The sequence below is a fragment of the Ornithodoros turicata genome, chromosome 1, assembly GCF_037126465.1.
Source record: "Ornithodoros turicata isolate Travis chromosome 1, ASM3712646v1, whole genome shotgun sequence".
NCBI lineage: Eukaryota > Metazoa > Arthropoda > Arachnida > Ixodida > Argasidae > Ornithodoros > Ornithodoros turicata.
Window position 1 is genome coordinate 193,623,779 of NC_088201.1, and position 24,918 is coordinate 193,648,696.

The window sequence follows — 24,918 nt, forward strand, 5'->3', positions numbered from 1 at the left end:
CGCTCACGGCAGTAATCTGTATTTCGTGATTCCTGTATTGCGATAATGATGCCACGCCTCTGGCGGCACTCAAGGGGAATTCCAATGTGATTACGGTCAGGCTCTTTGCCCTGAGCGCGATTATTGCGTGATCGCGCATTACCGCGATCATGTTATTCTGCAAAAGTACAATGTATAGGGAAGCGTGCACCTTCTGCACGCGTTCGCAACGCCGTGTGTTCAGTCCCATTCTGATTAATTTTATATTATAGTTGATGCTCTGCTTCACTGCTGTCTACCCTCAACACGCCCCTGCCTATAAAGTTCAAATGTAAGAGGCGATATTTGCATAACGCTAGTCTTTGGATGCTTTCTCAACTGTGTCTAGCATGCTCGGACGTCTCTAATTTTTCGTATCTCGTCTTCGACGATCACTGTGTCGTTGTGAACCTGTTGCCGGTTGACCAGACCAAATGTCCGTTGTCACGATACTAGAATTTTGCAATGTCGGCATGTGGTAGTGTGTGTCGTTTTCTGTTTCTCGCACTTTGCTTCGGCATGTAGACATAGTCGTGAGGAGAGGGCCAATGGCCACGGCAGTTAAGAAATATGTCATAATCGGTAGTCTACATTGTGCTTCCAATACCAATTATTTATTCAGCTGCGTCGTGGAATTTCTCCGGCTTCCTACCCCTTTGACCCCTTTCCGCCGCGAGGATGACTTTTTCCACTGTAGTCTGGAGAAGTGAGGATTGTCACGCCCTTTGTATTGCACCGGCCACCGAGAAAGGCGTTCGACGCCACCGGCAGTGGCCGGTATGCCAAAGCAGACCTCCGCTAGGCTACCCAGCTTATGATATCGACTGGTGTCGTGTTTCCAAAAGGTACAGACATCTTGCTCGTCATATTCCTCCGCAAGATACTCATCAAGTAGAGACGTCTGCCGAACTTCAGGCACCCGAGGAACGTGGTATCAAGGACACCGTGGATGCCGAGGGCTGTGGAAAGATCCACAGTGTGCTCTGACCGTGCTCGAAATTTCCCACTGCTCTTCTCTTTCCAAATTTTGGCGTGTTACAGTGAAGACACATCATAAATGTTTTCTCGCCGTCACTAGAGCTGCCGATATATTTGAAGTGGTCCTGCAGCCAATCGGGGACAGCAAAGTCACCCATGGTGTGGAGCTCGTCAACGCGATCAAACACGATTCTTCGCTGCAGCGGTGGCGCAACACCTGTTGCCTTCACAACCAGTGCCCAAAGGACCCACACCTGGGCTCGAACAGCTTTTTATTGCTCGCCTGCAGCTATTTTTGGCCCGAAAGCACAATCACAAGAGGAAATGCATGCCCTCCCTGCCTTTGCTGTGTGCAAGTGCCATGTGCCAATAGCGCAACTACATGGTGATCGCGATAATGCTTAGATATCACACGAACGGCCTTTGCTTGATATCGTGATCGAACTCATGCAGTCACCCTCATGATGATCGCTGCATGCATGCGCGAACCAACTCATTCGTTCGACGTTCTGATTGCAATAAACAGTGGCGCGAGGATGAGTGCGATCCAGTATCGCGCTCATGGTGCACAGCGATCACGCGCCATATCAGCCTGAGCGTGAGCGTTGGTTGGCTTCAGCCTCGTGCTCGCCTTATCAGATGATCGTGATCGTGAGTTCTTTCGGGCCGAAATGCCGACCTCTGTATATAGCTACATGCAGAAACTAGAGCTATAAGGACAATGGACAAGACACAAGTTAACGGTATCGACAGCTTACTTATGTCTTGTCCGTTGTTCTTATAGTCCGCGTTTCTTCATACGGCCATGTACCGACACTCAGACACTCACCCATTCTAAACAACAATACATAGCGGTTCAAGTAATAAGGGCTAACTGCATGGAACACTTTTAACAAATGTATGTCAGCAGAACTTGAAGGGAGCGTCGACGGTCCGGTTGTAGCGCTCACTGGAAGGATTTATTGTCCTTCGAGATACATTAATATACAGGGTGTCCCATCTAAATGTGACAATATTTTTTACAAATATATCTATCACTTTTTCCGAGATGAAACCAATTGCAATATAACACATGCTGAAGGGCATTCCCTATAGGACGGCATTAGCAGACTCCTAAGACAATTGACTTTCAATAAGAAGTTGAAGTTGGAGTTCAATAAGAAGTTGAAGTTTCAATTGAAGTTGTTCCAATGAGAACATCTGATCTCTTCGCTAACCAGATACCAAAGCCGTTTTCAGAAAAATCCCTTCGATAGATCGCAAAAAATACGTGAAGGAGCACCATTTTTTTCTTTATTTTGTTCATTGCGCATCTTCGAAGAAGCGTCTTTCCTTCACCCCCAGGGTGAGAGAGCGAAGGAGCACTGTGCCGCCTCATGAGTCGAAGATTAGCTTTAGCTTGCGGAAACAAAACAAAGACAAATGTATCGTGTGACTCTATCGCAATTGCCCTTACCTTGGGCTGCATTTTGGGCTGCTTACCTTAGGACGCAAGAGGTGATAGTGTGTTCTTTCATCCTCTCGTATTGGGGGCGAAGGAAAGACGCGCCTCTAGAGATGCGCAATGAACAAAATAAAAAAAAAAGGTGTTCATTCACGAATTATTTGCGAACGATCTATCGAACGGATTTTTGTTCTGAAAACGGCTTTGGTATCTGGTGACCGAAGAGATCTGATGTTCTCATTGGAACAACTTTGTATCTTTTATAATTAAAAAGTTATTTATTGAAATTTAAGACATTGTTTAGGAGTCTGCTATTGCCCTCCTAGGGAGTGCCCTTCAGCATATGCTATTTGAACTCGGAAAAAGTGATAGATATATATTTTTTAAATATGGTCACATTTAGCTCGGACACCCTGTAGAATAAACGCGTGTAAACTGTTTAGAAACCGCGAACCTTATGACACACGCGCAACATATCATGCCGCCATCTTCCATTGTCCCCCTCTCCAGTCTCCTCCTCTCCGACGTCGCGCTCGCGCCCCATCGTTTTGTGCACGCAAAAGTTGCAGTCAAGAAAAGCAGTCACACCTGGGCACACTTGACAGCGCCACAATTGTGACAGAGTATAAGGAATGTCCAACTTCCTCTTCAACGTCTGCCGTGCGCAGCGTTGCGCGTTTCAGCCGGCTCCTATGTTGAACTGACTGCTTGCCATCAAGTTCTGCCACCTCATTTCATCTACGTTCTATTGATTTCACACGTTCCATTGATTCGTTTCACTGACGGCTGGTGTTCGAGGTGTTAACGATTCTGTTTTACCATTCCAGGGCATATTCTCGATTCCCGCTTGTTACGTGGACGTGAGTATTCTTGGATAGCCGCAACTTTTCCCGGATCAATCTCCGCACGTCTTACTGATATGACGCGCCCTAGGAACTTCGGTCGTTACGGAAGAACTGACACTTTTCCAGGTTGGAAGTAAAGCCACTTTGCTTCAGTCGTTCCAACACTTCGATGAGGATTCGAGCCTTTCTTCTCTTCCGCTTGCAAAGGTGATGATACGATCCAAATGCACCCAGCAGTTGCGTCCAACCAGTCGCATTAGAATTATGTCCATTATGCCCTGAAATACACCGAGCACACTTCAACACAAAGTGCATCCTGTTGAAGCCGCAAAGGCCGTTCGGGACCTGGTTTACCGTGTATGGAATGCTTTCCTCGCTCATTGGCACTTGACAATTGAGCCCTGCACGGGCCTACTTTTCCGGGCCCGACCCGGCCCGGGCGCATCGAAAAATGGCCTGGGCCCGGACCTTCATATTTTTATGCGGCCCATCCCGGCCCGGCCCGGTGGCCCAGTGAGTGGAGCTCGGCCTGGCGCGGCCCGGTGACTCGGCGAGTAGATCCCGGCCTAGTATTTCTAGCCGTGACGTACGCGTTCCTGGCGCGTATCAAACAAATTTATAAGTAAATTTATCAGAAGAGAAGACAAGACCACAAACATACAAGTTCTAGAGGGTTGAATCGTACACATAATGCAGTGTCCTTTACTTGTCTTTGCAAATATATGCACAGGAATGACGCAAGCGCGTGATGATATGAACTAATAGTCCTCTATTGTGTGGAATTAGCTGCGTGACCCCACCGAACCTGACTCTCGGAAACGTGTTTGTCGGCTCGGGGCCGGGCCGGGCCGGCCCGCGTTTCCGGCGTATTTTGTCTGCCCGGGCCCGTGCAGAGCTCTACTTGGCAGGGCTGTGTATGCACTGTGGAACCCGGGAAGCTCCACAGTACCCCTCGAATATCACGCATTGGTGCCGTGCAAGTTCTCGCTTATTTAACTCTTGATAGTCCAGACAAACTGAAACCCCCGCTTCCGTCTGCTTTTCTCACACGCTACAGGGGGTGCACAAGGCGTTTGTACTTTGCCGAATAATTCCCGCCATCTCCACAGCTTCTTGTATCTCCTCTTGTCACACTACCAGATGGTTTCCGCGGTAGTTGCGTATCAGTGGGCCCTCGGACGTGTGTAACTTCCACTGTTGTTCTCTAGGGCCCCCCATCTTCCCCATATTGTCCAAAAATACGCTTGCCAATCTGTTCACCCACTTGGATGCAACGCGCCACTAACGAAGTCGTTAAGGTACATCATATCCGACGCCTGAGCAAACGACGCCACGTGCTCCTGCCTGTCCGTCAGCAGTCGGTGACGTACCAAAAATGACGCTCCCAGTACAAAATCTCTAGCTTATACCAGTGCCGTTTGGTAGGGTATCCACTCTATTTGATCCCTCCATGTGACCTCGACGTCTAGTCCACCAATGGTAGTCAGGGTACTGTTATGTTGGTACAGTTTGGGTCGTCCAATGCTGCCCCTACGAGTTTTGACCATTCCGCTGGCATTCAGCAAAAACTGTGAGGATACGAGGTTCGCATCTGATCCACTGTCAAACAGAGCACGTGTCACTTTCTCCACCACCGTCAGGCCTATCACTGCTCGGTGGTGTAGGTCGTTCATGGGCAACCTCTCCGGTCCAGTGTTGACGTCATAGAGTCCACACAGTTCGTTCACAGCTTCTGACACCTCACAAGTGTGGTCGCACACGTTGAGTTGAGAGCTTATTTCTTTCCGGTCACCCACGCCCGTCCTCTGAAAGCTTGCGTGGTGCCTTCCTCTCCAGACATGAACACATACATATGTCACTCGTTGTTCCAGGAGGGTTTCACTGTCACTCGGGCTAGGCGGTTGTGGGGAGCGATTTATGAGATGCTCAACCTTACCGTACCGGAAGCAACTCCGTTTCTCGTTTTGGCATGCCGCTTGGCTTGGCTTCTGGTTTGGTGAAACCTCTTTGACAATCTCTTACCTGTCTTGTCAGCCTTGTCTTCGGCCTTCTCTTCCGCTGCCCTTCTTTTCCTCTTAGATGTCTTCTCCAGTCCAGGTGCTACGCATTGTTTTGGGGCGAAGTGGCACATCATCTAAGACATCAAACTAACCATTCACAACCTGATGCGGCCTCTCCGCAGCCGCGCACTTTCGGACGTCTGTCTGCAACTGCACGTGGGCTGACAATCCCTCATCAATAGTAGTGAGGAATTATGGCGACGAATATTGCCCGGGCGCGGTCTACATAGTCTGCAGGGAGCTTACAACGTGGGACAGAGCCAGCTGTACTCCTCGAATTCCACGAGTAGACGTGAAGCACTCAACAAAGTTTTGACGCCATGTCTGCCAGTCACGGATTGTTGAGCCGCCATCTGGCATATCCTGGCACTCAAGGGCATGTCATACAAGGCGCTTGTGCAGTGCCACAATTGCTGCTTTGTCGGACGCGCTGAAGGGTTGCATTTCACCTTCTACACGACGTAGGAATATCACAGCGTCGTCGTCTCTGTCGTTGAAGTTGAGACCCTCCAAGAAGTCTCGTGGCACTTGGAAATTGTCGTTATCTAATTGTCGTGAAGACCCGCTTGAACGCCAAGGCTCATTGTTGCTCCCCCACCGTCTCCACGGCTGCGTCCGGCGATCACCAGGAAAGCTATTCTCGATGAAGTAATGCGCACATTACTTCTTTTGCAAGCTATCGTTGGTAACCAATCGAGGAAGGCGTGAAGAACCGTCACGCGCACGCAACCAAATGCGCAAGCAATCAAGCACGCGGTTGCATTGTTGTAGCTGGGCTACTGCCTCACGAGAACGCCCTATTTTCGCCCTTTCGGAACCGGGAACGGCCATCTTCTAATGAAAATCCTGCAGAACCTTTATATTTGTGTATTTTAATGTATGTGTGATGTGCTGACATAAATGCCTTGTGATAGCTCCACAATGGGACACAAGGAGAGCAATATTACAGAAGTAACAGCACCCAAGTAGCAGTACTGCAGACGTTGTGCCCACGCCATTGCTTGCGACAGGAAACGGAAAACAGCATGCCGAAATAATTTTATTTTGTCCTTATTGGTTGAGCCAAAACCTGCTTCCGGTAGCCAGTGGAAAGGCCAACTTTAACCAGCAACGATGCAGAAACACACAACTCCAAATGCCATGTAAACAAAGTGCCGGGAATTGATAATTGTTTTGTTGAGTAGTATATAGTAATATATAGCTAATATTTCTGAGAATATACGACACAATCTCCCTTCGAGGCCTCCGGTGGTTGCGCCCACAATAGGGAACGGCTATGCTGGCTGTGTAAGGTACGCCCTTGCTCCTGCCGTTGAAGGTAGAGCCTAGATGAAAGCACACGGCGCACCCGCAAATTGTTGAAGGTACTTGTGGATGTCCCGAAAAAAAAAACTTGGAGTTCCTGCGCGTCACTAGCATGTGGCCTGTTTGAGGAATCCGTGTGTTGCTTGTGCACAAGCTTACGATGACGATGTCCGTTCTTTTAGTGCTTGTCAGTGTTATTTGCAATTTGCAACATGTTTGGTTTTTGTCGATCATTACAAGATTAAATTACTGTTATTGCTGCTGTGCATGGTTAATAAACATATGTCATACGACTGCAGTACCTCCTTGACGTGACTATGCGGCGTTACATATGTAATATTACATTGCTTTCCTCGGGTTGCAGTAATGCTTCTGAACGTAAAGAATAGGTCTTTCATAATCTCTGACCTCGCAAAAGCTCCAAAGATGAGTGTCAGCAGCAGAAAATAATCGTAGCGGCAGCATAGCTTCGGCCACTGGCGCTTTCCCGCTGTTTGGTCTGTTTAGTTGTCGGCCAATAGCAATGCAAGAAGCACGGAACACGGAAGTTTACGTTGTCGCCCATAGAAATGTGGGTGGAACAAGAGGTTCCACCCTGAATGTGACGGGGAACTTGTCGTAAAGTAATGCGCGCTTATTACTTCATCGAGAATAGCTCCACAGGGTTTAGGTAGCATCGAGCACCAACCAGCGATTCTCTATTCGTAGTTCCATTGAAGCCCGTCCACCTGGGCACCGAAAAGGGCTCCCGTAGCAATCACTCTTGCGTGCACGTCACTCGACACGCGCCATTATCCCTCCCGTTGCCCCCGGAGTTACCCCTCCCGTTGACGTTTGCGGCCGCGCAGCTCGAGATCTTAATCGTGTCACAGTGCCCAGATGCATCAACGCACGGGACTTTGGAATGCCGGCCGCAGTTTCGATTTCCTTGTTCAAAAATTTGGATGTAGTTCGTTACCGGGACCACTGCGTTTTTGTAACCAAAGAAAATAACTAGGTAAATTTTATGTTTTTACCTGAAGCAGGAGCAAATTAGGAACGAAATTAAACAGGAATGACCCTCGTATATTGCGTGAAACATATAAAAATTAAATTTTATCGCCCGTTTCTTGATGGCGCTCCGCCATCTTGGGTGAGGAGCTTCTGAGGACCTAACCCGAGGCACAGTCTCGACGCCCGCACCGCCTACTGCGTGCCTGGGGTGGGGCACAGACCCCCCCCCCCCAATCTGTAGAACCTAACTTAACCTAACCTCACTAAAGTGAGGCGATTTAGCCCAAGTTTCGAATCCGTTAGGCTTAGCATTCCCGTGTTTCTCCTGTGCTAAAAGTGAATCAGATGGGGTTGTTAAAATGCCTATAAAAAAACTTCTAGTCCACAGAATTTTATAATTCTTACCTTTTTAGATTCAGTATATGAACTTCTTTCACTTCTATGCAATATTTACCCTTCAAACCCTTTCACAATTTTTTAAAAACGAGTGGTCCCGGTAACGAACTACACCCAAAAATTTTGTCCTACATCTCTACTAGAGCATCTGTCTTCTTCCTCACCTTGCTTTCCAGCGCAGCCCTGCTTGCACGAAGCTGAGCGATGTTGCCTACACGAGTGTTCGCCTCATCAGAAACATTTTTTTTCTTCTTCTTCAGCATGGCTGTCTTGTTCCGTCGCTGATCACGGTTTATTCAGACATTGGCTAGCAGTGTATTCTAGCGGTCGCTGCTTAGGGGTGGGTGTCTGTAAAGGCGATATCCTGCACAAACAGATGGTGCGCGAGCCACGCGTAGGAGAGAAAGGCCTGAGCAGGAGACTGAGGAGGGAGACAGTGGAAGATGGCAGCATAACACGTTTCGCGTGCGTGATGGTGTTAGCGGTTTTCTTTCTTTAAACAGCTTACAGACGTTTGTTCTGTATTAGTATATCCCGGAGGTCAATAAATCCATCTGGTGAGTGTTACACGGTGACTAGCAGAGCCAACAACGCGCGCTCGAGCGATGCGCCCACATCCGCCGAGAACAGAACAGAATAGATTTATTCCGAAATTGTGCTAAATAATGTGACAAGTTTTAAGTACTTGTGCATACCCATAACACGAAAGGTGGACTGTGGAGTGCATATTCGCGACTCCAACGAACCCGTAGCCACAGTCGGAGATTTCGAAAAGCTGCGAGTGCAGGTTCGAGATCACGTCGGGGCAGGGAAGCAGTACAGCGGAACACGTTTCTCCTGCTTATGGACAGAAAGCCGGCAACAAAGAATGTATCGAAATCGAAAACAGGAACCTTGTAGTACGAATTTCTTCTCAGCATGTTGGAAATACGCCACGCATTCTTTTCATCATTTCCTAATCAAGAAGAACGGAACAGAATTCTCATATGTGTTGACCCATCGCACGCTCTCGTGATCGACCGTGTCGCCGGGGTTTCATCTTAATATTAATCTTCGGAATACAGAACAAGGAACTGGGATTTCTTTGTCTTGCTGACATGTATGCACTTTCAGACTTCATGCAAAGAAACAATATCACCGTACCAATGCGGCATAGACAAGCATCCACTATTGGTGTTCGCAGCGAGAGAAAGCTTCTGGCTGGTGTCGCACACGTTTCAACGAATGACTGGGAAAGATAAAAGTATCAACCAAGTTGTACGTGAATACCAAGAGCAGTGCAGAAAAAGAATACTTCACTGATGTCAGGCTCTTGCCTGTACAAACACGTACGACGCTAACCAGAAACAGCATTCGACCAGTCGATCACAGATTTCTCCGCTACCTAGACAGGCCAGCCATCATACCCGCCCATGGGACGGACGGCAAGGTCTCTGCTACTCCCTGATTAGCCATATCCGGTCCAAGAGGCGCTCACTGATTTTCCTTGTCCAAGTAACGTTTAGAGAGAATTAATTACGGTATGCCCTCAACATCCGTCGTCTCCTGTTACCATGCGTTAGATGAAATTGCGCAGGAACAACTCCACTAATTCACGTCGGAGTTTCGCCGTCAATATCGGCGATGGACGAGGCGTGAAATGGCATAGTTGTTTCGGAATCGACCGCGCCGGATGCGGTAGCCCGTTGAAAGTGCAACCGGTGCGAACTAGTTCGTATTTTACTTCAAGTACAATTTTGAGGTGCTTCGCCCAGGGGTGACGCAATGTCCTCAATTAAGGGGGATCTCAGATCCCTACCGCCGCCCGTTTCGGCGGCGGTTGGGATTGCCGCCCCTTTGCCAATCACTAGTGACGACACAGTGTAAGACGTGAGGGGTGACCTTACCTACACATGACGGGACTTGCCGATAGACATGGTATCATGGTGAATCATTTCAACCAAACAAAAACAATTATCTGACGATGCTGAGTGCAAAGTTTCATCAATTTGGAAGTTATTCTACCCTATTGCTGGTGGTAATGTGGGAGGTTAAATTATGAGTCGCCTCGTAAGGAGGACAGATGTCTTACGGTGTCCAAATAGTGAGAAGAGCTTTGATGGGGGAACGTTGGTGGTCTGGATGTGGCCATGAACCAACCAATTTCGATAAAAGGAAGGTGCAGGACTCCAGCTGATTCAGGGGTACTGAAAGTTGTGTTGGTGATAGCTACATAACGGTCTCTTAAAATGTTTATTAATACTTTTTTGCTACTGGGCGAAAGATCTAAGGTCAGCTTGTAAAGGACGAAAAGTGGTGGTGCACGAGGTGCGCATGTGTCGTCTGAGCCGACTTCAAAGTGAACTATGCCGACATAGTATGTGGCTATGTCTGACAGCGTCTGAAGAAAAGTGGTCTCTATGCCCAGCAGATCAGTGTCTGCCCCCCAATCAGTTCAGTCGCTCGAAAGCACATTGCCTCCAACGTGAATGCGCTCCGCTCTTTTTGCGATTGAGAAGTGAGCAGTTGTGGAGTTGTCTCTTTCGCACAGCAGAATTGTGCGACTATATATCAGCATCTGTTTCTTCCAGCAATTTTATAAAAGGAGGCGGATTAAGATAATGACTGGCTCCAATTTTGCTAGACATCTAATGAGTGCGATTTGTGAATATGGGCAATTCATCTTGCAGGATTTATGTTGGCTTTCCCACAGCATCTCCTGCTGGCTACAAACTGCCTGCGAAAATGGTATCAGCGGTGCTATGGCAGCAGTTATGAAAACACATCAAACACAACATCAAATAAGAACCTGCATATTTCTGCAAAATGCACTCTTTTTTGTATGTTCATGACAAAAAGGTTTCCCTCTATGTTACCTTGATGAGCAGTTCCCGAAGTTCTGCGTCATGCTTTCCCATCTTTTGCTCGTTCTGGAACACTGATAAGCACTCTCTTGTCAGTCTATCATGTTCCATTTGAATGTCAGTGTCAGAGTGGGAATGAACGATCTGTAAAGACAATTATGTAATGAAACGAACGGACGTATGGCATTCTCCGGCAGCGGCCTCCATGAATTAATAGTTCCCAACTGATTTCAGTGTTTCGTTTTAAAAAGCTGACAACTGATGCCAACACGTTCGTTGCAGGGTGCCAGTTGCCAGGACACAAGGACACACGTCCTCCAAGTTGCCGTCACAGAGACGCGTGATTGGGCATATTAAACGCGGTGTAACGCGTGTTGAATATTTCGGAGCCTGTCAAGGCCACACAGAGAGAAAATTGACCCTTCCACAGTGGTGTATGGTAACAGTCGCCCCTGTCCTGTACTCGTCAGCCCCATATACCAGACGTTATTACAGGCACCAGCGAAACGTTATTACGGTAAAAGCAATATATCCTATTTTAGAGAATGGTCATACAAGCCAAATACTCACAGTTACGACACATGCACATAATCAGGTACATTGGAAAGTCCCCCAAAGCATGAAGTAAGGGGATAACTAAAGGGTGATGGCATGCATTAGCTCTCACCAGAGTGAGTACACTGTTAATATTAAGCACGTTGAAATTGTTCAGCAACGAACCCAGTGTATTGCTGCAACTGTTCCTAATATGAGGCTGATGAATAAAAATAACAAAGACGGTTAAGAGGATCAGCTGTTTACTATATACATTAAAAACGAGACTTTCGTGCAGTAGGCTGCACTTCTTCAGGTTTTGAAAAACGTGAAGAAGTGTAGTAAAAAGTAGAAAGTAGTAGAAAGAAGTATAGTAAACAGTTGACGCTCTTAACCGTCTTTGTTATTTTTGATTCTGCATCGCCGGAAACTTGTATATTGTTTTTCTTCACGTTCTACTATGCTGATGAATAAGGTTGAAAGAGCTCATGAACGCAAGCAAACGCATGCACTCTCACGCAAGCTCCTGGGGTTCAGTTCAGACGATAGTCATACAAGTTGTAGCTCGTATTGCATACAACAACTATCGAATCATTATATGTACATTGAATGTCAGCTTTGCTATCAAAGTGTTTCGAGCTCGAAAGAGTTATGTGGTGGATAACTTTGACTGAATCATTGCTTGGAAGAACATAGTACCAGCCGACGGTAGGATCTTGTGCCGGGATTTTCTGCCAGGATTTTCCGCGACAAACGTCTGCTCGCAATGTTAATTAATTCGAGTGTCGCAAATAGGCATGCCACCTAATCCGACTCTTCGCCCGTCGATTAACACAAATTAACGACAACCGTGTTTAAACGTTACCTCGATCGGAATAACTTCGCATTCTGGAAATTTCATCAAGCCTTCGTATCATCTGTGTGAAACTCTGTCATTTCTACTACGTCTTTTTCGGTACGCCGATTTTATTACCATTGGCAACAGTGTGCTTTCATGAATGTAAAATTATCAAATTTCAGTACTGCGGTTAGTTTTGGCTTGGCACTTAGTTTTGCACAGTGGGATTAGCGTAGAAGGAATTGTATTGAAGTATAAGACTTGTATTGAGATGGTCATATTCCTACAGCTTGTGCTGCTAATGGCAGTGCACTTGTAGTCTGTAAATTATGAGTGAAGCTTTTCTGGTTATTTTTTTCACCTGGACGGACCTGGACGCAACTTTTGTCACCTGGAGCAACGGGACAGGCGCATAGGAAGTGCATACATAAAGATGCCCGGTGAACTGGCACGAAGTAACGTTTGGCCACTGGGAACGCCAATAGGACTCGTCAGCCATCGGATGTCTGACCTTTCGTGGTTACTTCAGGTACAGTGGCCTGGGGTGAACATGTTAGCGAGATAATGGTTGTGCAAGTGGTTGTAGCAACTGCAATCATACGGATGCTGTGAGGTTTTCAATTACAAACTAGATATTGGTCGGTAGTTTTGGGAATGGCGGGATCTGGATATGCCGATTTATGTTGGTGAGCCTTCCTTGAACTTCTTCGCAGAAAGTCTCCTTTTGTACATGATAGGGTTTAAAAGAGCTGGCGGTCTTTCTGTGACAAACACAAAGAAAATTTTGTGTGTGATCTTGTGCTCTGACGTTAAGAAACAATGGTGTCCTTGATGTTGTTTCGGCCTTTATAAAACATACATGAATCAATGTCCTCGACCTTCCTTTAAAGGAGCACTGAGTTGACTTCTAATGCGTTTCGCGTTTGTTTGACTGCGGCGTGTACTGCAAGAATAAAATTATATCCTGCGAAGCAACCACGGGAGCAGGTAATCTGCAGCGAGGGAGTGATCCTCTATTCCGAATGCCTTTGAAATATCCACCACGCCTTGAAACAGCGAATAGAAGAATAAGGGATGAAGGAGAGTACGTCGTGGCCTAGTCTACTCCCCTGGCATGTGACGTAGCCCTGAATGACCGAGCGTATCTAAGCACTGCGGGAGCAGTGGAGGAACCAACAACGAGAAACGGCTGTCTCGACGTCACGCGAGGATCGTGCCCCCCGTGCGCGGCTGCTGTCTCCCACTGTTTTTTGTACATTTCATTGCGCAGTGACAATAATGCCACAGCGAAAACACGTAGTGACTCTTGACGAATAGTTGAGGAATGAGGCAGGGCGTTGGAACACATTAAATGTTGCCTCTGTTTAATGCATTCGGGGAGTTGGGATTCAGAAAATTGCTAGGACACGCGAAAGAGGGTATGCGTTTTATAGGCGCCTTGAAACGACAGGCAATGCCAGCGGTGATTTTCCAGCGCACAAATTAAATTATTTAAGCCAAAGCCTTATTAATTTTCCCTCTGGTAACCTGAAGAGCACACGATTGACGCCATGTGCAGCGAAATTCGCTAGCGAATCATAGAAAGGAGAATTACCAATACCCGCCAGAGCGACACAACTCTTACCTACAACGTCAATGCAGCGGAACAACGGTTACCGCAGTGCCTCGCTGCTGTGCTTTGAAATTTCTACTTCCTTGCAGTCTCAAATTTATGACCAGTATAATGCTTAGCGTGACTTTGCGTGAAAAAGACACCTGCAGTTGCAAACCCTCGTTTGTGACGCTTTACAATATGCATTGAGAGACCCTATAGGGCGATATTGTTCGCACTCATAGACAGAAGGAAGTTCGAATGACAGAAATATGTTATTGGGTGTCTTACCGCTTCCATCCCGGTGTCATATTTTCCAACGATCTTGTCCATTATTCGCTTGTTGTGGATAAATGCAGTCGCCTGCGAAGAGCACGAATACTGAAGATAATATCTGCCTGGTTATCAAAATGCGTGAGATAGACAAGAAAGTACAAGATAAAATTATTATTCATTGTATTAGTGTACTCGTATCACCGCGTGCGAAATAAATTCTTTAAATTCACGTTTCGTTTATTCATTAATATGCAAGTAAATCATGTGTAGTCAAACCTACGTTGAAGATAGACAAGGGTTGAGGGAGCTCCTTATGGTTGAAGACGCTAAAATAAGCCTGAAAGATGAACGAATTGTCATAGTAATTTTCCCGCGCGCACTTTCACTCACAGTGATACATCTAAATAAATCATAACATTTCTACAGTGCTCTCAATAGACAATAATAAAGAAAACTTATGACCAAAGCATATGAAATATAACAAACAACCAAAGGAATGGGCAGACAACCGGAGGATGTCCTCATTCTATGTACACTAATACACTGTCTCGACAACATACAAATGGAAGGAGCTCACCTGAAACATGCACACGAGCTCCTTGCACGTAACAATCCTTCCATTGATCTTTTTTGGAACAACCGTTTCGGGTGAAAGAAGAAAAGGCACGAGATCCTTTATGTGAAATTTAAAATCTGTAGAAAGATCTGTAAATGAAGATTGATATTGTGAGGTACTGATGCTTTTGAGTGTGTAGTTGGAAAACGGTGCAGTGCTTGCGACAAACTTGTCTGGAATCTCCAGCCGGTAGCCCACATGTCTCTATCAGCAGTGTCGCGCCAGAAGAACCTGTATCATTACCGTTCTTGAGGGGAAGCCGTTGAGCCGGAATTGTTGTTTGGCACTGCGCTACCAACCGGGAGTAATCATCTGTGATACACATGAGCAGCATGCGTTGTGTGTTAGCATTCTTTCTTTTCCACGCTAGCCGTATGCTACCACACGACGACCAAGTATCACAGATGACCTCTCCCAACTGGTGACGCTGTGTAAAGCACAATTTCTGCTGTGATGCCGCTGTTCGGCGCACGTCACCAACGACAGAGGACAGGTGTGCCACGGGCTTGATATTGCAGACAAATCAGTATCAAGCAGTACAAGTAGGAAAAAAGTTCAGGCGAATGAGTGGTGTAGCAAACGAATTCCTGAAATGTGGATGACTGGAAAATGGTGACCATGTGTTGGAATACATGAGAAACATACATTTTTCAAGCGCTAAACCCAAAGACGACACAAAGCCGAGTGAACACTTTCAATATCTTCGTTCGCGATACTACACTCCCCTTTAAGCAGACATAGCGACTGTATAGTGCCCCTGTGGTAGTGAAATATATTCAGTGTCGACGCACATGATCCCATTTTGACCAATCAGGGGCATTTCCCATGTCTGTCTTCTTCCGGTTCCGTTTTCGAAAATGTGGTCATATCACATCATCAATAGAAGCCCCTTCTGATTCGTGAGTCCTGACACATTGTCCCAGAAATGTGAAGTCATCCTTACGTTGTTCTCGTATTCAGGTGACAGTCGCATCCGGAACCGGCCTAGATTAAATTCATACCATAATGTTCGGTATCGCTCGTTAGTCTACTTGACCAATTTTTATGACTGGGAACTCCTTTATTATTAAATAAATGGATTTTAAAAATCAGAGCCGCCTACGCAGCCGCGGAGTCTCCAGCGGGACCGACATCTCCGTGAAGCATTTATCTATGCGAACCAGAGGGCTGCGCTGGCTGCGAGTAGTCGATCGTGTTGTTATTGGTTTCAAGCTCCTCTCCTCTGCTTTCGACACTTGTGAATAATGGGAAATCTGCTGACATTTCTTTCACTTCTGGGAGCTCCGAAGTTATTATATCAGGAGGTGCACGTTGTTACTGTCCTGTTTGTATGAAGACGTCCACAGCTAACCCGGAGGTGTTTTACGAGCCGAGGGACCGCGAGATCAAGCGAAAGTTGGGAAGATGAAGTTTCCTTTGCAAACACTGATCTACCAGAGGAACTACGCATGTGTACTTCGCGTTTTCCGGACAATATCTGCACGCCCACTGACATTAAGTGAATGCGCGTAGGGATTCCAGTGAAACGAAAGCGTTTCAGTTGACGCCGTGCCGACAATATTCACTGCGTAAAGGCAACTACTCAGAGTGCCATTCATGGAGGAAGGAAACACAAGGAGCGGCCCCTCCGACAGTTTTCTATCGGGACGAGCGTAGCCGGCCTCGCATTGCATTCTGGGATGCTCCTGTCTACCACGTGACCGCTCACGTGACCCTCCAGACAGCATGGATCCAGCAAAGCAGACGACGCGAGCTGTAGTTGTGCCGCAGTTCAGGTGGCAGTATTACGTTGAACGCGTGCTTGCACTTTATTTCTGTGTGTTACGAATGTTTACTGTTCTATTAGAAGACCAGTCACAGTGTGCAGAACGCAAAAGGAGTACGCGGGACCGGAAACATCACGTGTGGCAACGGTTACTTCCAACGTATGTACTTTTCTTGACTAAGTGGTTAAGAATGCCGTTCCATTAATCAGATTTGTACAACAACTGAAGATATGAAACGAATCTGCGGCAGAGTTTGAGGTCCCAAATGAACAATTCAAGATGACTCGAAGACACACGGGCGACTAAAGCAAGTTACCGTGTACTTACGAACAAAACGCGTTCCCGTGACAGAGCTGATTTCAGTTCAACGAGAGCCGCAGCCGGGACAGGAACACATTACCATACGTCGTTTCTACGACGGTGCTCACATTTTCACAATAAATTACTTCCAATAAGCAAAATCATACGGACAGCAGCGCGAGAAACAAAGCCTTGCAAAACCGAAACTTTAGAGGGGATCACGTGGTGAACAGGAAGCAATGGCGATTTTGACCCGAGCGACCGCTAGAGGGTGGCTACGCTAGTCTGGAGGGAAGAGCCGCTCCTTGTGTTTCCTTCCTCCATGGTGCCATTCCCCGACGTGACATTTGTTTCGCAGCTTCAATGCGCTAAAGATTTGGAGATGTGCTGCTACGACGATGGTTTCGCAGAATTCGTGTGTGCCAGGTAGGATGTACGGCCCGTCGTAAAGCAATAAAATGAGCAGGGGTTCAGCCACACACCATGCGAAAAAGACAGCTGTTCCAACATGCACACTCAGTAGTATTGCGTGACGTTATGCCCTTTGCAGTTGAGGGGACTCTGACCAGAAGTTGTGGGAGCTCTTTCGTACTTGCCGTTGATAAAGCACCTAACAAGGACTCTCCATGAGAAAATTCACGCATTAAAACCCCACGGTTTCTCTAAACTAGAATTTTAAACATTCGACTTCATCCGAGTGCAGCACGCCTAGCGTCGAACCGAGAAAACATACGCTTATATAGAATATCCACCCACCATCAAAATGACGTCGACATGAGGACCACTGGCAACGCCCCCAGTTGACTCAACGCATCACGTGGTCACGCAATGCCCTGTCAATTTCCTTCATGAAATGACACTTATACAGGGTGTCCCAGAAAACGTGTCATTGAATTATAATAAAAACACTACACCAACTAGAGTCATGTGGTCAATGGCATTTGTCCTTACTGCGTTTTGGCCACCTCCTCGTGTGAATGTCGTGTAACGTAAATTTAATTACGTCAATTTTTGCGAGCTTAAGTCGGAAATTTGCCTAGTAAAGGTCACTTTTTCACCCCACCAATGTGAAGAGCGTGTCTAATTTAGTCAAATTAATGATAATTGACAGGGATATGCAGAAGCTATCCCATCGAAAAAAAATACCCGAACATCATGCTCTACGGAGGTCGCACAGAATAGCACACGATGAATTTTTCAGCGCAGTCGTTGTCAGTCCGACGAAAGGAGGTTGGAAACCCAGCCCTTCCCGACATCGCAGAAAGAGATAAAACAGGCACGGCTTATCACGTCCGACTTTCGCTGGGATAATGCTTTCCCTCTCAAAATTTTAGGAACTGTGACTTCTTCTACTATCACTCTGTGGGCTGGCTTCGGAACCTCCTTTCGTCGCACTGCGAGCGATTGCGCTCGAAAAGTCATCGCTCGCTATGGTCCGGTGCTCCGAAAAGCATGATATTCGGCTATTTTTTCTGATGGGATAGCTCATGAGTATCACTGTGAATTATCATAAATTTGAGTGAATTCGACACGCTCTTCATATTGGTGGGGTAAAAAAGTGACCTTTACTTGGAAAATTTCCGAGTTCAGTTCGCAAATATTTACATAATTAAACTTGGAGAACATGACATTCACATTAGGAGGTGGCAAAAACCTTGTAGCTCTAAAGGGCTAAATGCGCCGGGAAGAGGAAAGCAGTAAGGGTGCCATCCGCGGATGCGTCGTTTGGAGACGGACTACACGCTCACACACGTCCGCACAGGTTGACTTCTTTATTGCAACTACAACTGAACACAGAGAGAGAGAGATGGAGACCACAGAAGGGAAGTAAACGGACACTCTCCGTGGGAACGATACGAGGATGGGAAGCCAAAGGAAGTTTATGTAATTGGATGCTCGCCCCCAAGTGGTTCACAGATCGAACCCCAGACACTGAAAACACATACGAAACGTTCTGTCTTTACGTTAGCGGAGAAGACAGCACGTACATATATAAACACACGTTCGTTTCCCCAACACACTCCCCCGCAATGAGCACTAGCTCATTCTGTTATACAATCTCTAGCGGGAAGAGATGTTGGATGGCACGTTTAAGTGTTCCACCTCCGGGAAGTCGGACCTCACAGGATCGTACACGTCCATCTCTGCCAGGGAACACTTTCACAACACGACACATCCTCCACATTTGTCTTGGAAGACGGTCCTCCTTTAGTAACACTAAATCGTTTACTTGCGGTGCCGTTGAGGTCGCAGTGCGCTGCTCATGTGCTGTACGCAGTTCCAGGAGGTACTCGTGTACCCACCGCTTCCACAGGCGCCGCAGGAGAGCCTCTCGGTAACGCAGCATCTTCGATAGCTGCGGCTGGCCGGGCCCCGAGGTAACAGTAGGCTGGTCAGGCAGTCGGGTTATACGCTTACCGACTAGGAAGTGTGCCGGTGACAAGGGATCGGGTTCGTTGCTGTCCGAGTAGACGAAGGAGATGGGCCTAGAGTTCACCATTGCTTCTACCTCTGTGAGTAGCGTTGTTAGTTGGTCAAGCGTCAAGCTACTTTTGCCCAGGACCTTCCGGAGAGTCGTTTTGACGGTGCGCACCATCCGTTCCCAGAATCCGCCCCACCACGCTGCTCTTTCAACGATAAATTTCCAAGTTATGTGCGTCCCAGAGAAATAGTCCTGTACTTCGCCGCCTCGCATTTCGGTCCAGAGCTGTTTAAGGTCTTTCGATGCGGAGGAGGAGGAGGAGGAGGAGTGTCGTTGGGAGGAACCCGAGAGGTCTGCCTGCCTGATTAGGCGGCATGTTTCTCGGGAAGGGAAAGGTGGTGGAGAGGAGGAGAGGAAAGGGTGAAGTGGAAGACCGAGCGGAATCCGCTCGGGGGGAGGATAGCTGCGTCCATGGGCCGACTTCAGGGGAACTGTGCCGGCATACGCCTATTACACATCTGAGGGAAACCCAGGAAAAACCCCAGACGGCACAGCCGGCCCGCGGATTCGAACCGCGGACCTCCCAGTCTCCAAGCGCACGCGTTACCGCTGCGCCACCGGAGCTGGTGTCTTTCGATGCGCGTTTGAAAGTGAGGGCATTATCTGTGTACACAGTGTGGCATATTCCTCTCCTGGAAATAAATCTACGGAAAGCCAATAGAAAAGTGGCTGCTGTTAGATCGGTTACCAATTCGAGGTGCACTGCTCTAGTTACGGCACACGTGAACAGAACTATGTATGCCTTGCTGCTTCCGGTCTCAGTTTTATAGAACAAAGGTCCTGCGAAGTCAATTCCAGATACAACAAATGGTTCTGCCTCTGTCACACGGTCGCGTGGTAGTGGTGCCATTGCCTCATCCGCTGGCTTGGATCGCCATTTCCGACAGGTCAAACATTGATGAATAACTCGTTTGACTGCTTGCCTTCCTCTCAGTATCCAATAGGACTCACGGAGCTGCACTAAGGTGTCTCTAACACCTCCATGCAGAAGTCGCAAATGCTCTTGCATGATGAGTTTCGAAGTGAAGTCGTGATCCCTGGGAAGAATTATGGGATGCTTAACTGCTGTCTCTGCATCGCACTGTTGCAGCCTTCCTCGCAAACGCATTATTTGATCCTCGTCCACGTAGGGTGACAGGGTTCGTAGTGGAGACGTTTCGCCGACAGTGTTTTTTTGCCCGATGATAGTATCTCCAGTTCTCCTGGAAAGCTTTCCCTCTGCACCTGGCGGATCCATTGTCTCAGCGAACTTTGGATTTCGGCCGCATTGAGCGGGCCAGAAATCCTAGCATCTTTCTGTCGACAGTTGTGAATAAAACGCTTGATCCACGCGGTGATTCGAAGCACAGTCAGAAGAGAACTGTGGTTCTCAAGAGTGAGGAGTGGCGTGCTAACATCGGCATCCGTCGCCATCATCGCTGTTGCGTTTTTTCTTTCCTCTCGCGATGTTGTTTCAGGAAGCTCCAAGGTGTCAACTTCGAATTTCGGCCAGAGGGCCTCTTCATTGTTGAGCCACTCAGGTCCCTTCCGCCAGAAGTCGTCTTTCATGAGCATGTCGGGCAGCACTCCTCTTGTCAGCAGATCAGCTGGATTAGATTCACCTGGACAGTGATGCCAGTCTGAAGGGTTGCACATACTTTGAATTTCGGTGACGCGGTTGGCAACAAAGGGTTTCCATCTACTAGCGCTTCCTTTTACCCAGTGAAGAACCACGGTCGAATCGGTCCAATACCGCACGGTGAGGCCTTCGTAGTTCAAAGTTGCTGTCACGTAGTTAGTAAGCCTAGCACCCACAAGAGCACCCAAAAGTTCAAGTCTTGGGAGTGAAACTCGCTTTAGTGGGGCTACTCTCGATTTAGCAGCTACGATAACGACATTTATGCTTCCATCTTCGTACACTGTGCGCAGATGCAGCACTGCACCGTACGCTTGCTGGCTCGCATCGCAGAAGCAATGAATACTTCGGGACACAACTGAGTCATCGTCTGTGATTGCCCTTGGCACAGTGATCTTTGGTAGAAATGGAATTCCCTTGCACCACTGTTGCCACTCTTTACCGATGTGTTCGGGTAGCTCGTCGTCCCATCCGATGCCCAATTCCCACGCTCGTTGACTTAGTATTTTTGCCTTGACTGTGTAGGGCGAGAGAATGCCGAGAGGGTCGTATATTCGTGCACTAACTTGAAGCAAACATCTCTTCGTGTCTCTTTTCTTTGTCAGGAACTGGTCCAATGAGTCCATTGGAGGTGACAGGACGTCATTTGTCGTGTTTCAAACAATGCCCAAGACCTTTTTCATCTGACTGTTGTCTTTGTTTTTAGTCCTGAACGATACCTGTAGCTCACTGTCGTTGGTCGCCCACTTCCTTAGATGCATGCCAGCAGCCGAAAGAACTTTATTTGCCTCATCGTGCAGAATTTCAGCCTCTTCTCTTGACCTGACGCTAGTCACAAAGTCATCCACATAGAAGCCGTCCGTTAGTTTCCTGCAGGGTTCGGGGTACGTGCTAGACATTAAGTTGAAATGATAACGAAGTGTTGCTGCAAGAAGGAACGGGCTGGAGGCGGCACCAAAGGGCACCCTCGTCATTCTCCACACCTCAATCTCGGACAGTGGTCTTCCGCTCTCCGGCATGAAAGTGTACCACATGAATCTGAAAGCGTCTCTGTCGTTCGGATTAAGAGAAATTTGCAAGAATGCTTTCTCAATGTCGGCTGTAACGGCAACACTGTGCTTACGGAATCTTAGAATTGTCGCCAGGAGATCAGGATTCAGGTTTGGTCCAACTTCCAGGCAGTCATTCAACGAAGGGCAGTCCGAAGCACTGGACGAAGCGTCAAACACGATGCGCACTTTAGTACTTGCTTTGTCAGGTCTAAATACAGCTCGATGAGGCAGGTAGAAGACTGGTCCGTCGGCGTTTGCTTTGATATCAACTTTCTCGGCGTGTCCGTCATTCAAATATTGCCGAATAGTGGTGTCGTACTCTGTCATGACGTGCTGGTTCTTCAAAAGCCTTTTCGTTAACGAGTTCAGTCTTTCCTCTGCAGTTCGCTTGTTTGTTGGCAAACAGGGATCACTGGTTTTCCACGGTATGTCTATCTCGTACCTTCCGTCTTCATTGTGCTTTATCTTTGCTTCGAACTCTCGCACGATAGTGTCGTTTACCTTGTCGCAAACCGTATCCTTTGTTTGTATACCCATATGCTCTAGTTCCCAAAATCGTCTCAGTTCGTTCGATATGTCTGCCTCGTTTTGGTCAACTACCGTTCTCATGACGCAGACATTAGTGCAAGTTGTAACTGTACTTGTTGGTACCGGTCCTTGAAGAGTCCAACCAAAGATTGTATTGATAGCCACCAATGATTCGCTCAAATACTTTGTCTCTCCGGTGACGACCCTCCAATAGCAGTCTGCTCCGATAAGGATTCCGATTCCATGGTCGCAGTCGGTGTTAGTCATCGGAACGTCACCTACGCAGAGACCATCCCGTTCCATTTTGGCTATGAGGTCGTTGTTCGGCACTCGCATGACATCAGTGCAAATTTCTGGCATCTCGAGCGCCTCAACTGCGATTTCGTTACGGTCAAACTGGCTACGCAACCATACTTGCACCCTGCGGCATTTTCTCTGGATAGTTGATGTAGAGCCAAAGGTGTGGACTGTTAGCTCTTCTTCTCCTAAGGTTTGGCATTTAATCATCTCCGACAATGACTTCTTAATAAATGTGCATTGGCTGCCTCCATCCATCAGAATGCGTGTGAGCCTTCGATCACTTTCACTTTCTGCATATGCACGAAGAGTCTGAAGGAGCACTGTGCTGTTTGCAGCGTACGTCGGGCTGGAATCTCTCAACGTGGCAACTACCGTTGGCTTCATTATCTGAGTTTCAGTAGCTGTTGCGGCAACTTCGGATCCGGCGCCACGTTTCCATGTTGGGTCGCACATCACTGTCAAGTGTTTCCCATTACAAAATGCGCAGCACACTCGGGACCCACTTCTGCATTCCCGTGCCCGATGATATTGTTTGCCACATCCAAAACATCGTCTCTCTGCTTTGAGCTTCTCCTTCTTTTGTTCCAAAGAAAGAGGAGCCGCGCAGCTCTGCAGGGAATGATCAGTAGACTCACAAAATACGCATTTTGTTTGTTCTGCGCCAACCGTTAAGGCAACTCCTGATGGGAGATTGTTGTGTTGGCGACTTCGGGTACCGTCTCCAAGTTGTTTCGTTATGTGAGGCTTGCTTGCTCCCCCGCGTTGACCTCTCTCGCGTCCGGCAACTTCTAAGTTCAAAAATGTCAAGTAGGAGTCAAAATCATCCTTGTCCGCATGCTTTCGATCATATTCCAAGTTGATATCCACAGGGACTGCCTTGCGTAAAACGGATAGCAACAGCACACCATATGAAGAATGGGCCACACCCAAGGCTTCCAGGCACCTGACCCCAGTTCGCACTTCGTCGTAAAGTTCGCGTAGCTTAGCGACTTGACTTGAATCATTTACTTTTGGCAAGTTTAACAATCTTGACATGTGTTCGTCGATAATTAGACTTTTCTTCCCGAATCGGTCCTTCAGAAGTTCAATGGCGGTCGAGTAGTTTTCTTCGGAAAGCGAAAGTCCTTTGATAACTGTCATTGCCTTTCCTGTCAAGTAGCTTTTCAGATATTTGAACTTGTCCACCTTGGAGAGCGATTCGTTAGAGTGGATGGTAGAGTCGAACTGGTCCCAAAAGCTTTCCCAGTTTCTGAGATCCCCGTCGAATTTTGAGATTTCCAGTTTCGGAAGTTTCACATTTGTGGAATTTTGACTTCTCGAATTACTGGAGCTCCTTGCGTCAGTGGGGGGACTATCTAGGGCATGCTTGGCAATCGACCTTGTGGTGCAAATTTTGTCTTCATAAGCCTGCGATCCCGTCAGTTCCTCGTCATAGGCCTCGTCGGTCGTTAATTCTTCTATTGCGACGTTTAGCTGTTCTAAGGCACTCTCTTTAACAGTGAGGAGGTCGAGTTTCTGTTGCAGCTCACCTTTAACATTCGTTGTGCTTGGCTGCTGAGTAAGTTGCACGATGTCTTCCGTTATCTTTGTCACTGCTGCACGGATGGTGGAACGTTTTCGTTTGAGTCGGTCCATCGTCGATTACTCCACGGTGGTACCTTGTCGATAAAGGGCCTTCTTTCCCGGGTTTCGGCACCAGAAAAATGTAGCTCTAAAGGGCTAAATGCGCCGGGAAGAGGCAAGCAGTAAGGGTGCCATCCGCGGATGCGTCGTTTGGAGACGGACTACACGCTCACACACGTCCGCACAGGTTGACTTCTTTATTGCAACTACAACTGAACACAGAGAGAGAGAGATGGAGACCACAGAAGGGAAGTAAACGGACACTCTCCGTGGGAACGATACGGGGATGGGAAGCCAAAGGAAGTTTATGTAATTGGATGCTCGCCCCCAAGTGGTTCACAGATCGAACCCCAGACACTGAAAACACATACGAAACGTTCTGTCTTTACGTTAGCGGAGAAGACAGCACGTACATATATAAACACACGTTCGTTTCCCCAACAAACCTAATAAGAACAAATGCTGTTGACCGCATGATTCTAGGTGGCGTGGTTTTTTTATTACAATTCAATGAC

At 47.5% G+C, this 24,918-nt stretch overlaps 1 protein-coding gene across 3 annotated transcripts in view; it reads right to left on the minus strand.

The window, feature by feature from the left end:
• LOC135378912 (atlastin-2-like) overlaps positions 1–24,918 on the minus strand; it is a 277,503-nt gene that overhangs the window by 21,779 nt on the left and 230,806 nt on the right. For all 3 annotated transcript variants that reach the window (XM_064612076.1, XM_064612075.1, XM_064612077.1), the window contains 4 exons: positions 14,699–14,826; positions 14,402–14,458; positions 14,137–14,208; positions 10,895–11,026 (listed from right to left, as the gene is read on the minus strand). In XM_064612076.1, coding sequence (XP_064468146.1) covers positions 10,895–11,026; positions 14,137–14,208; positions 14,402–14,458; positions 14,699–14,826 — 389 coding nt within the window. The remainder of the gene's footprint in view (positions 1–10,894; positions 11,027–14,136; positions 14,209–14,401; positions 14,459–14,698; positions 14,827–24,918) is intronic.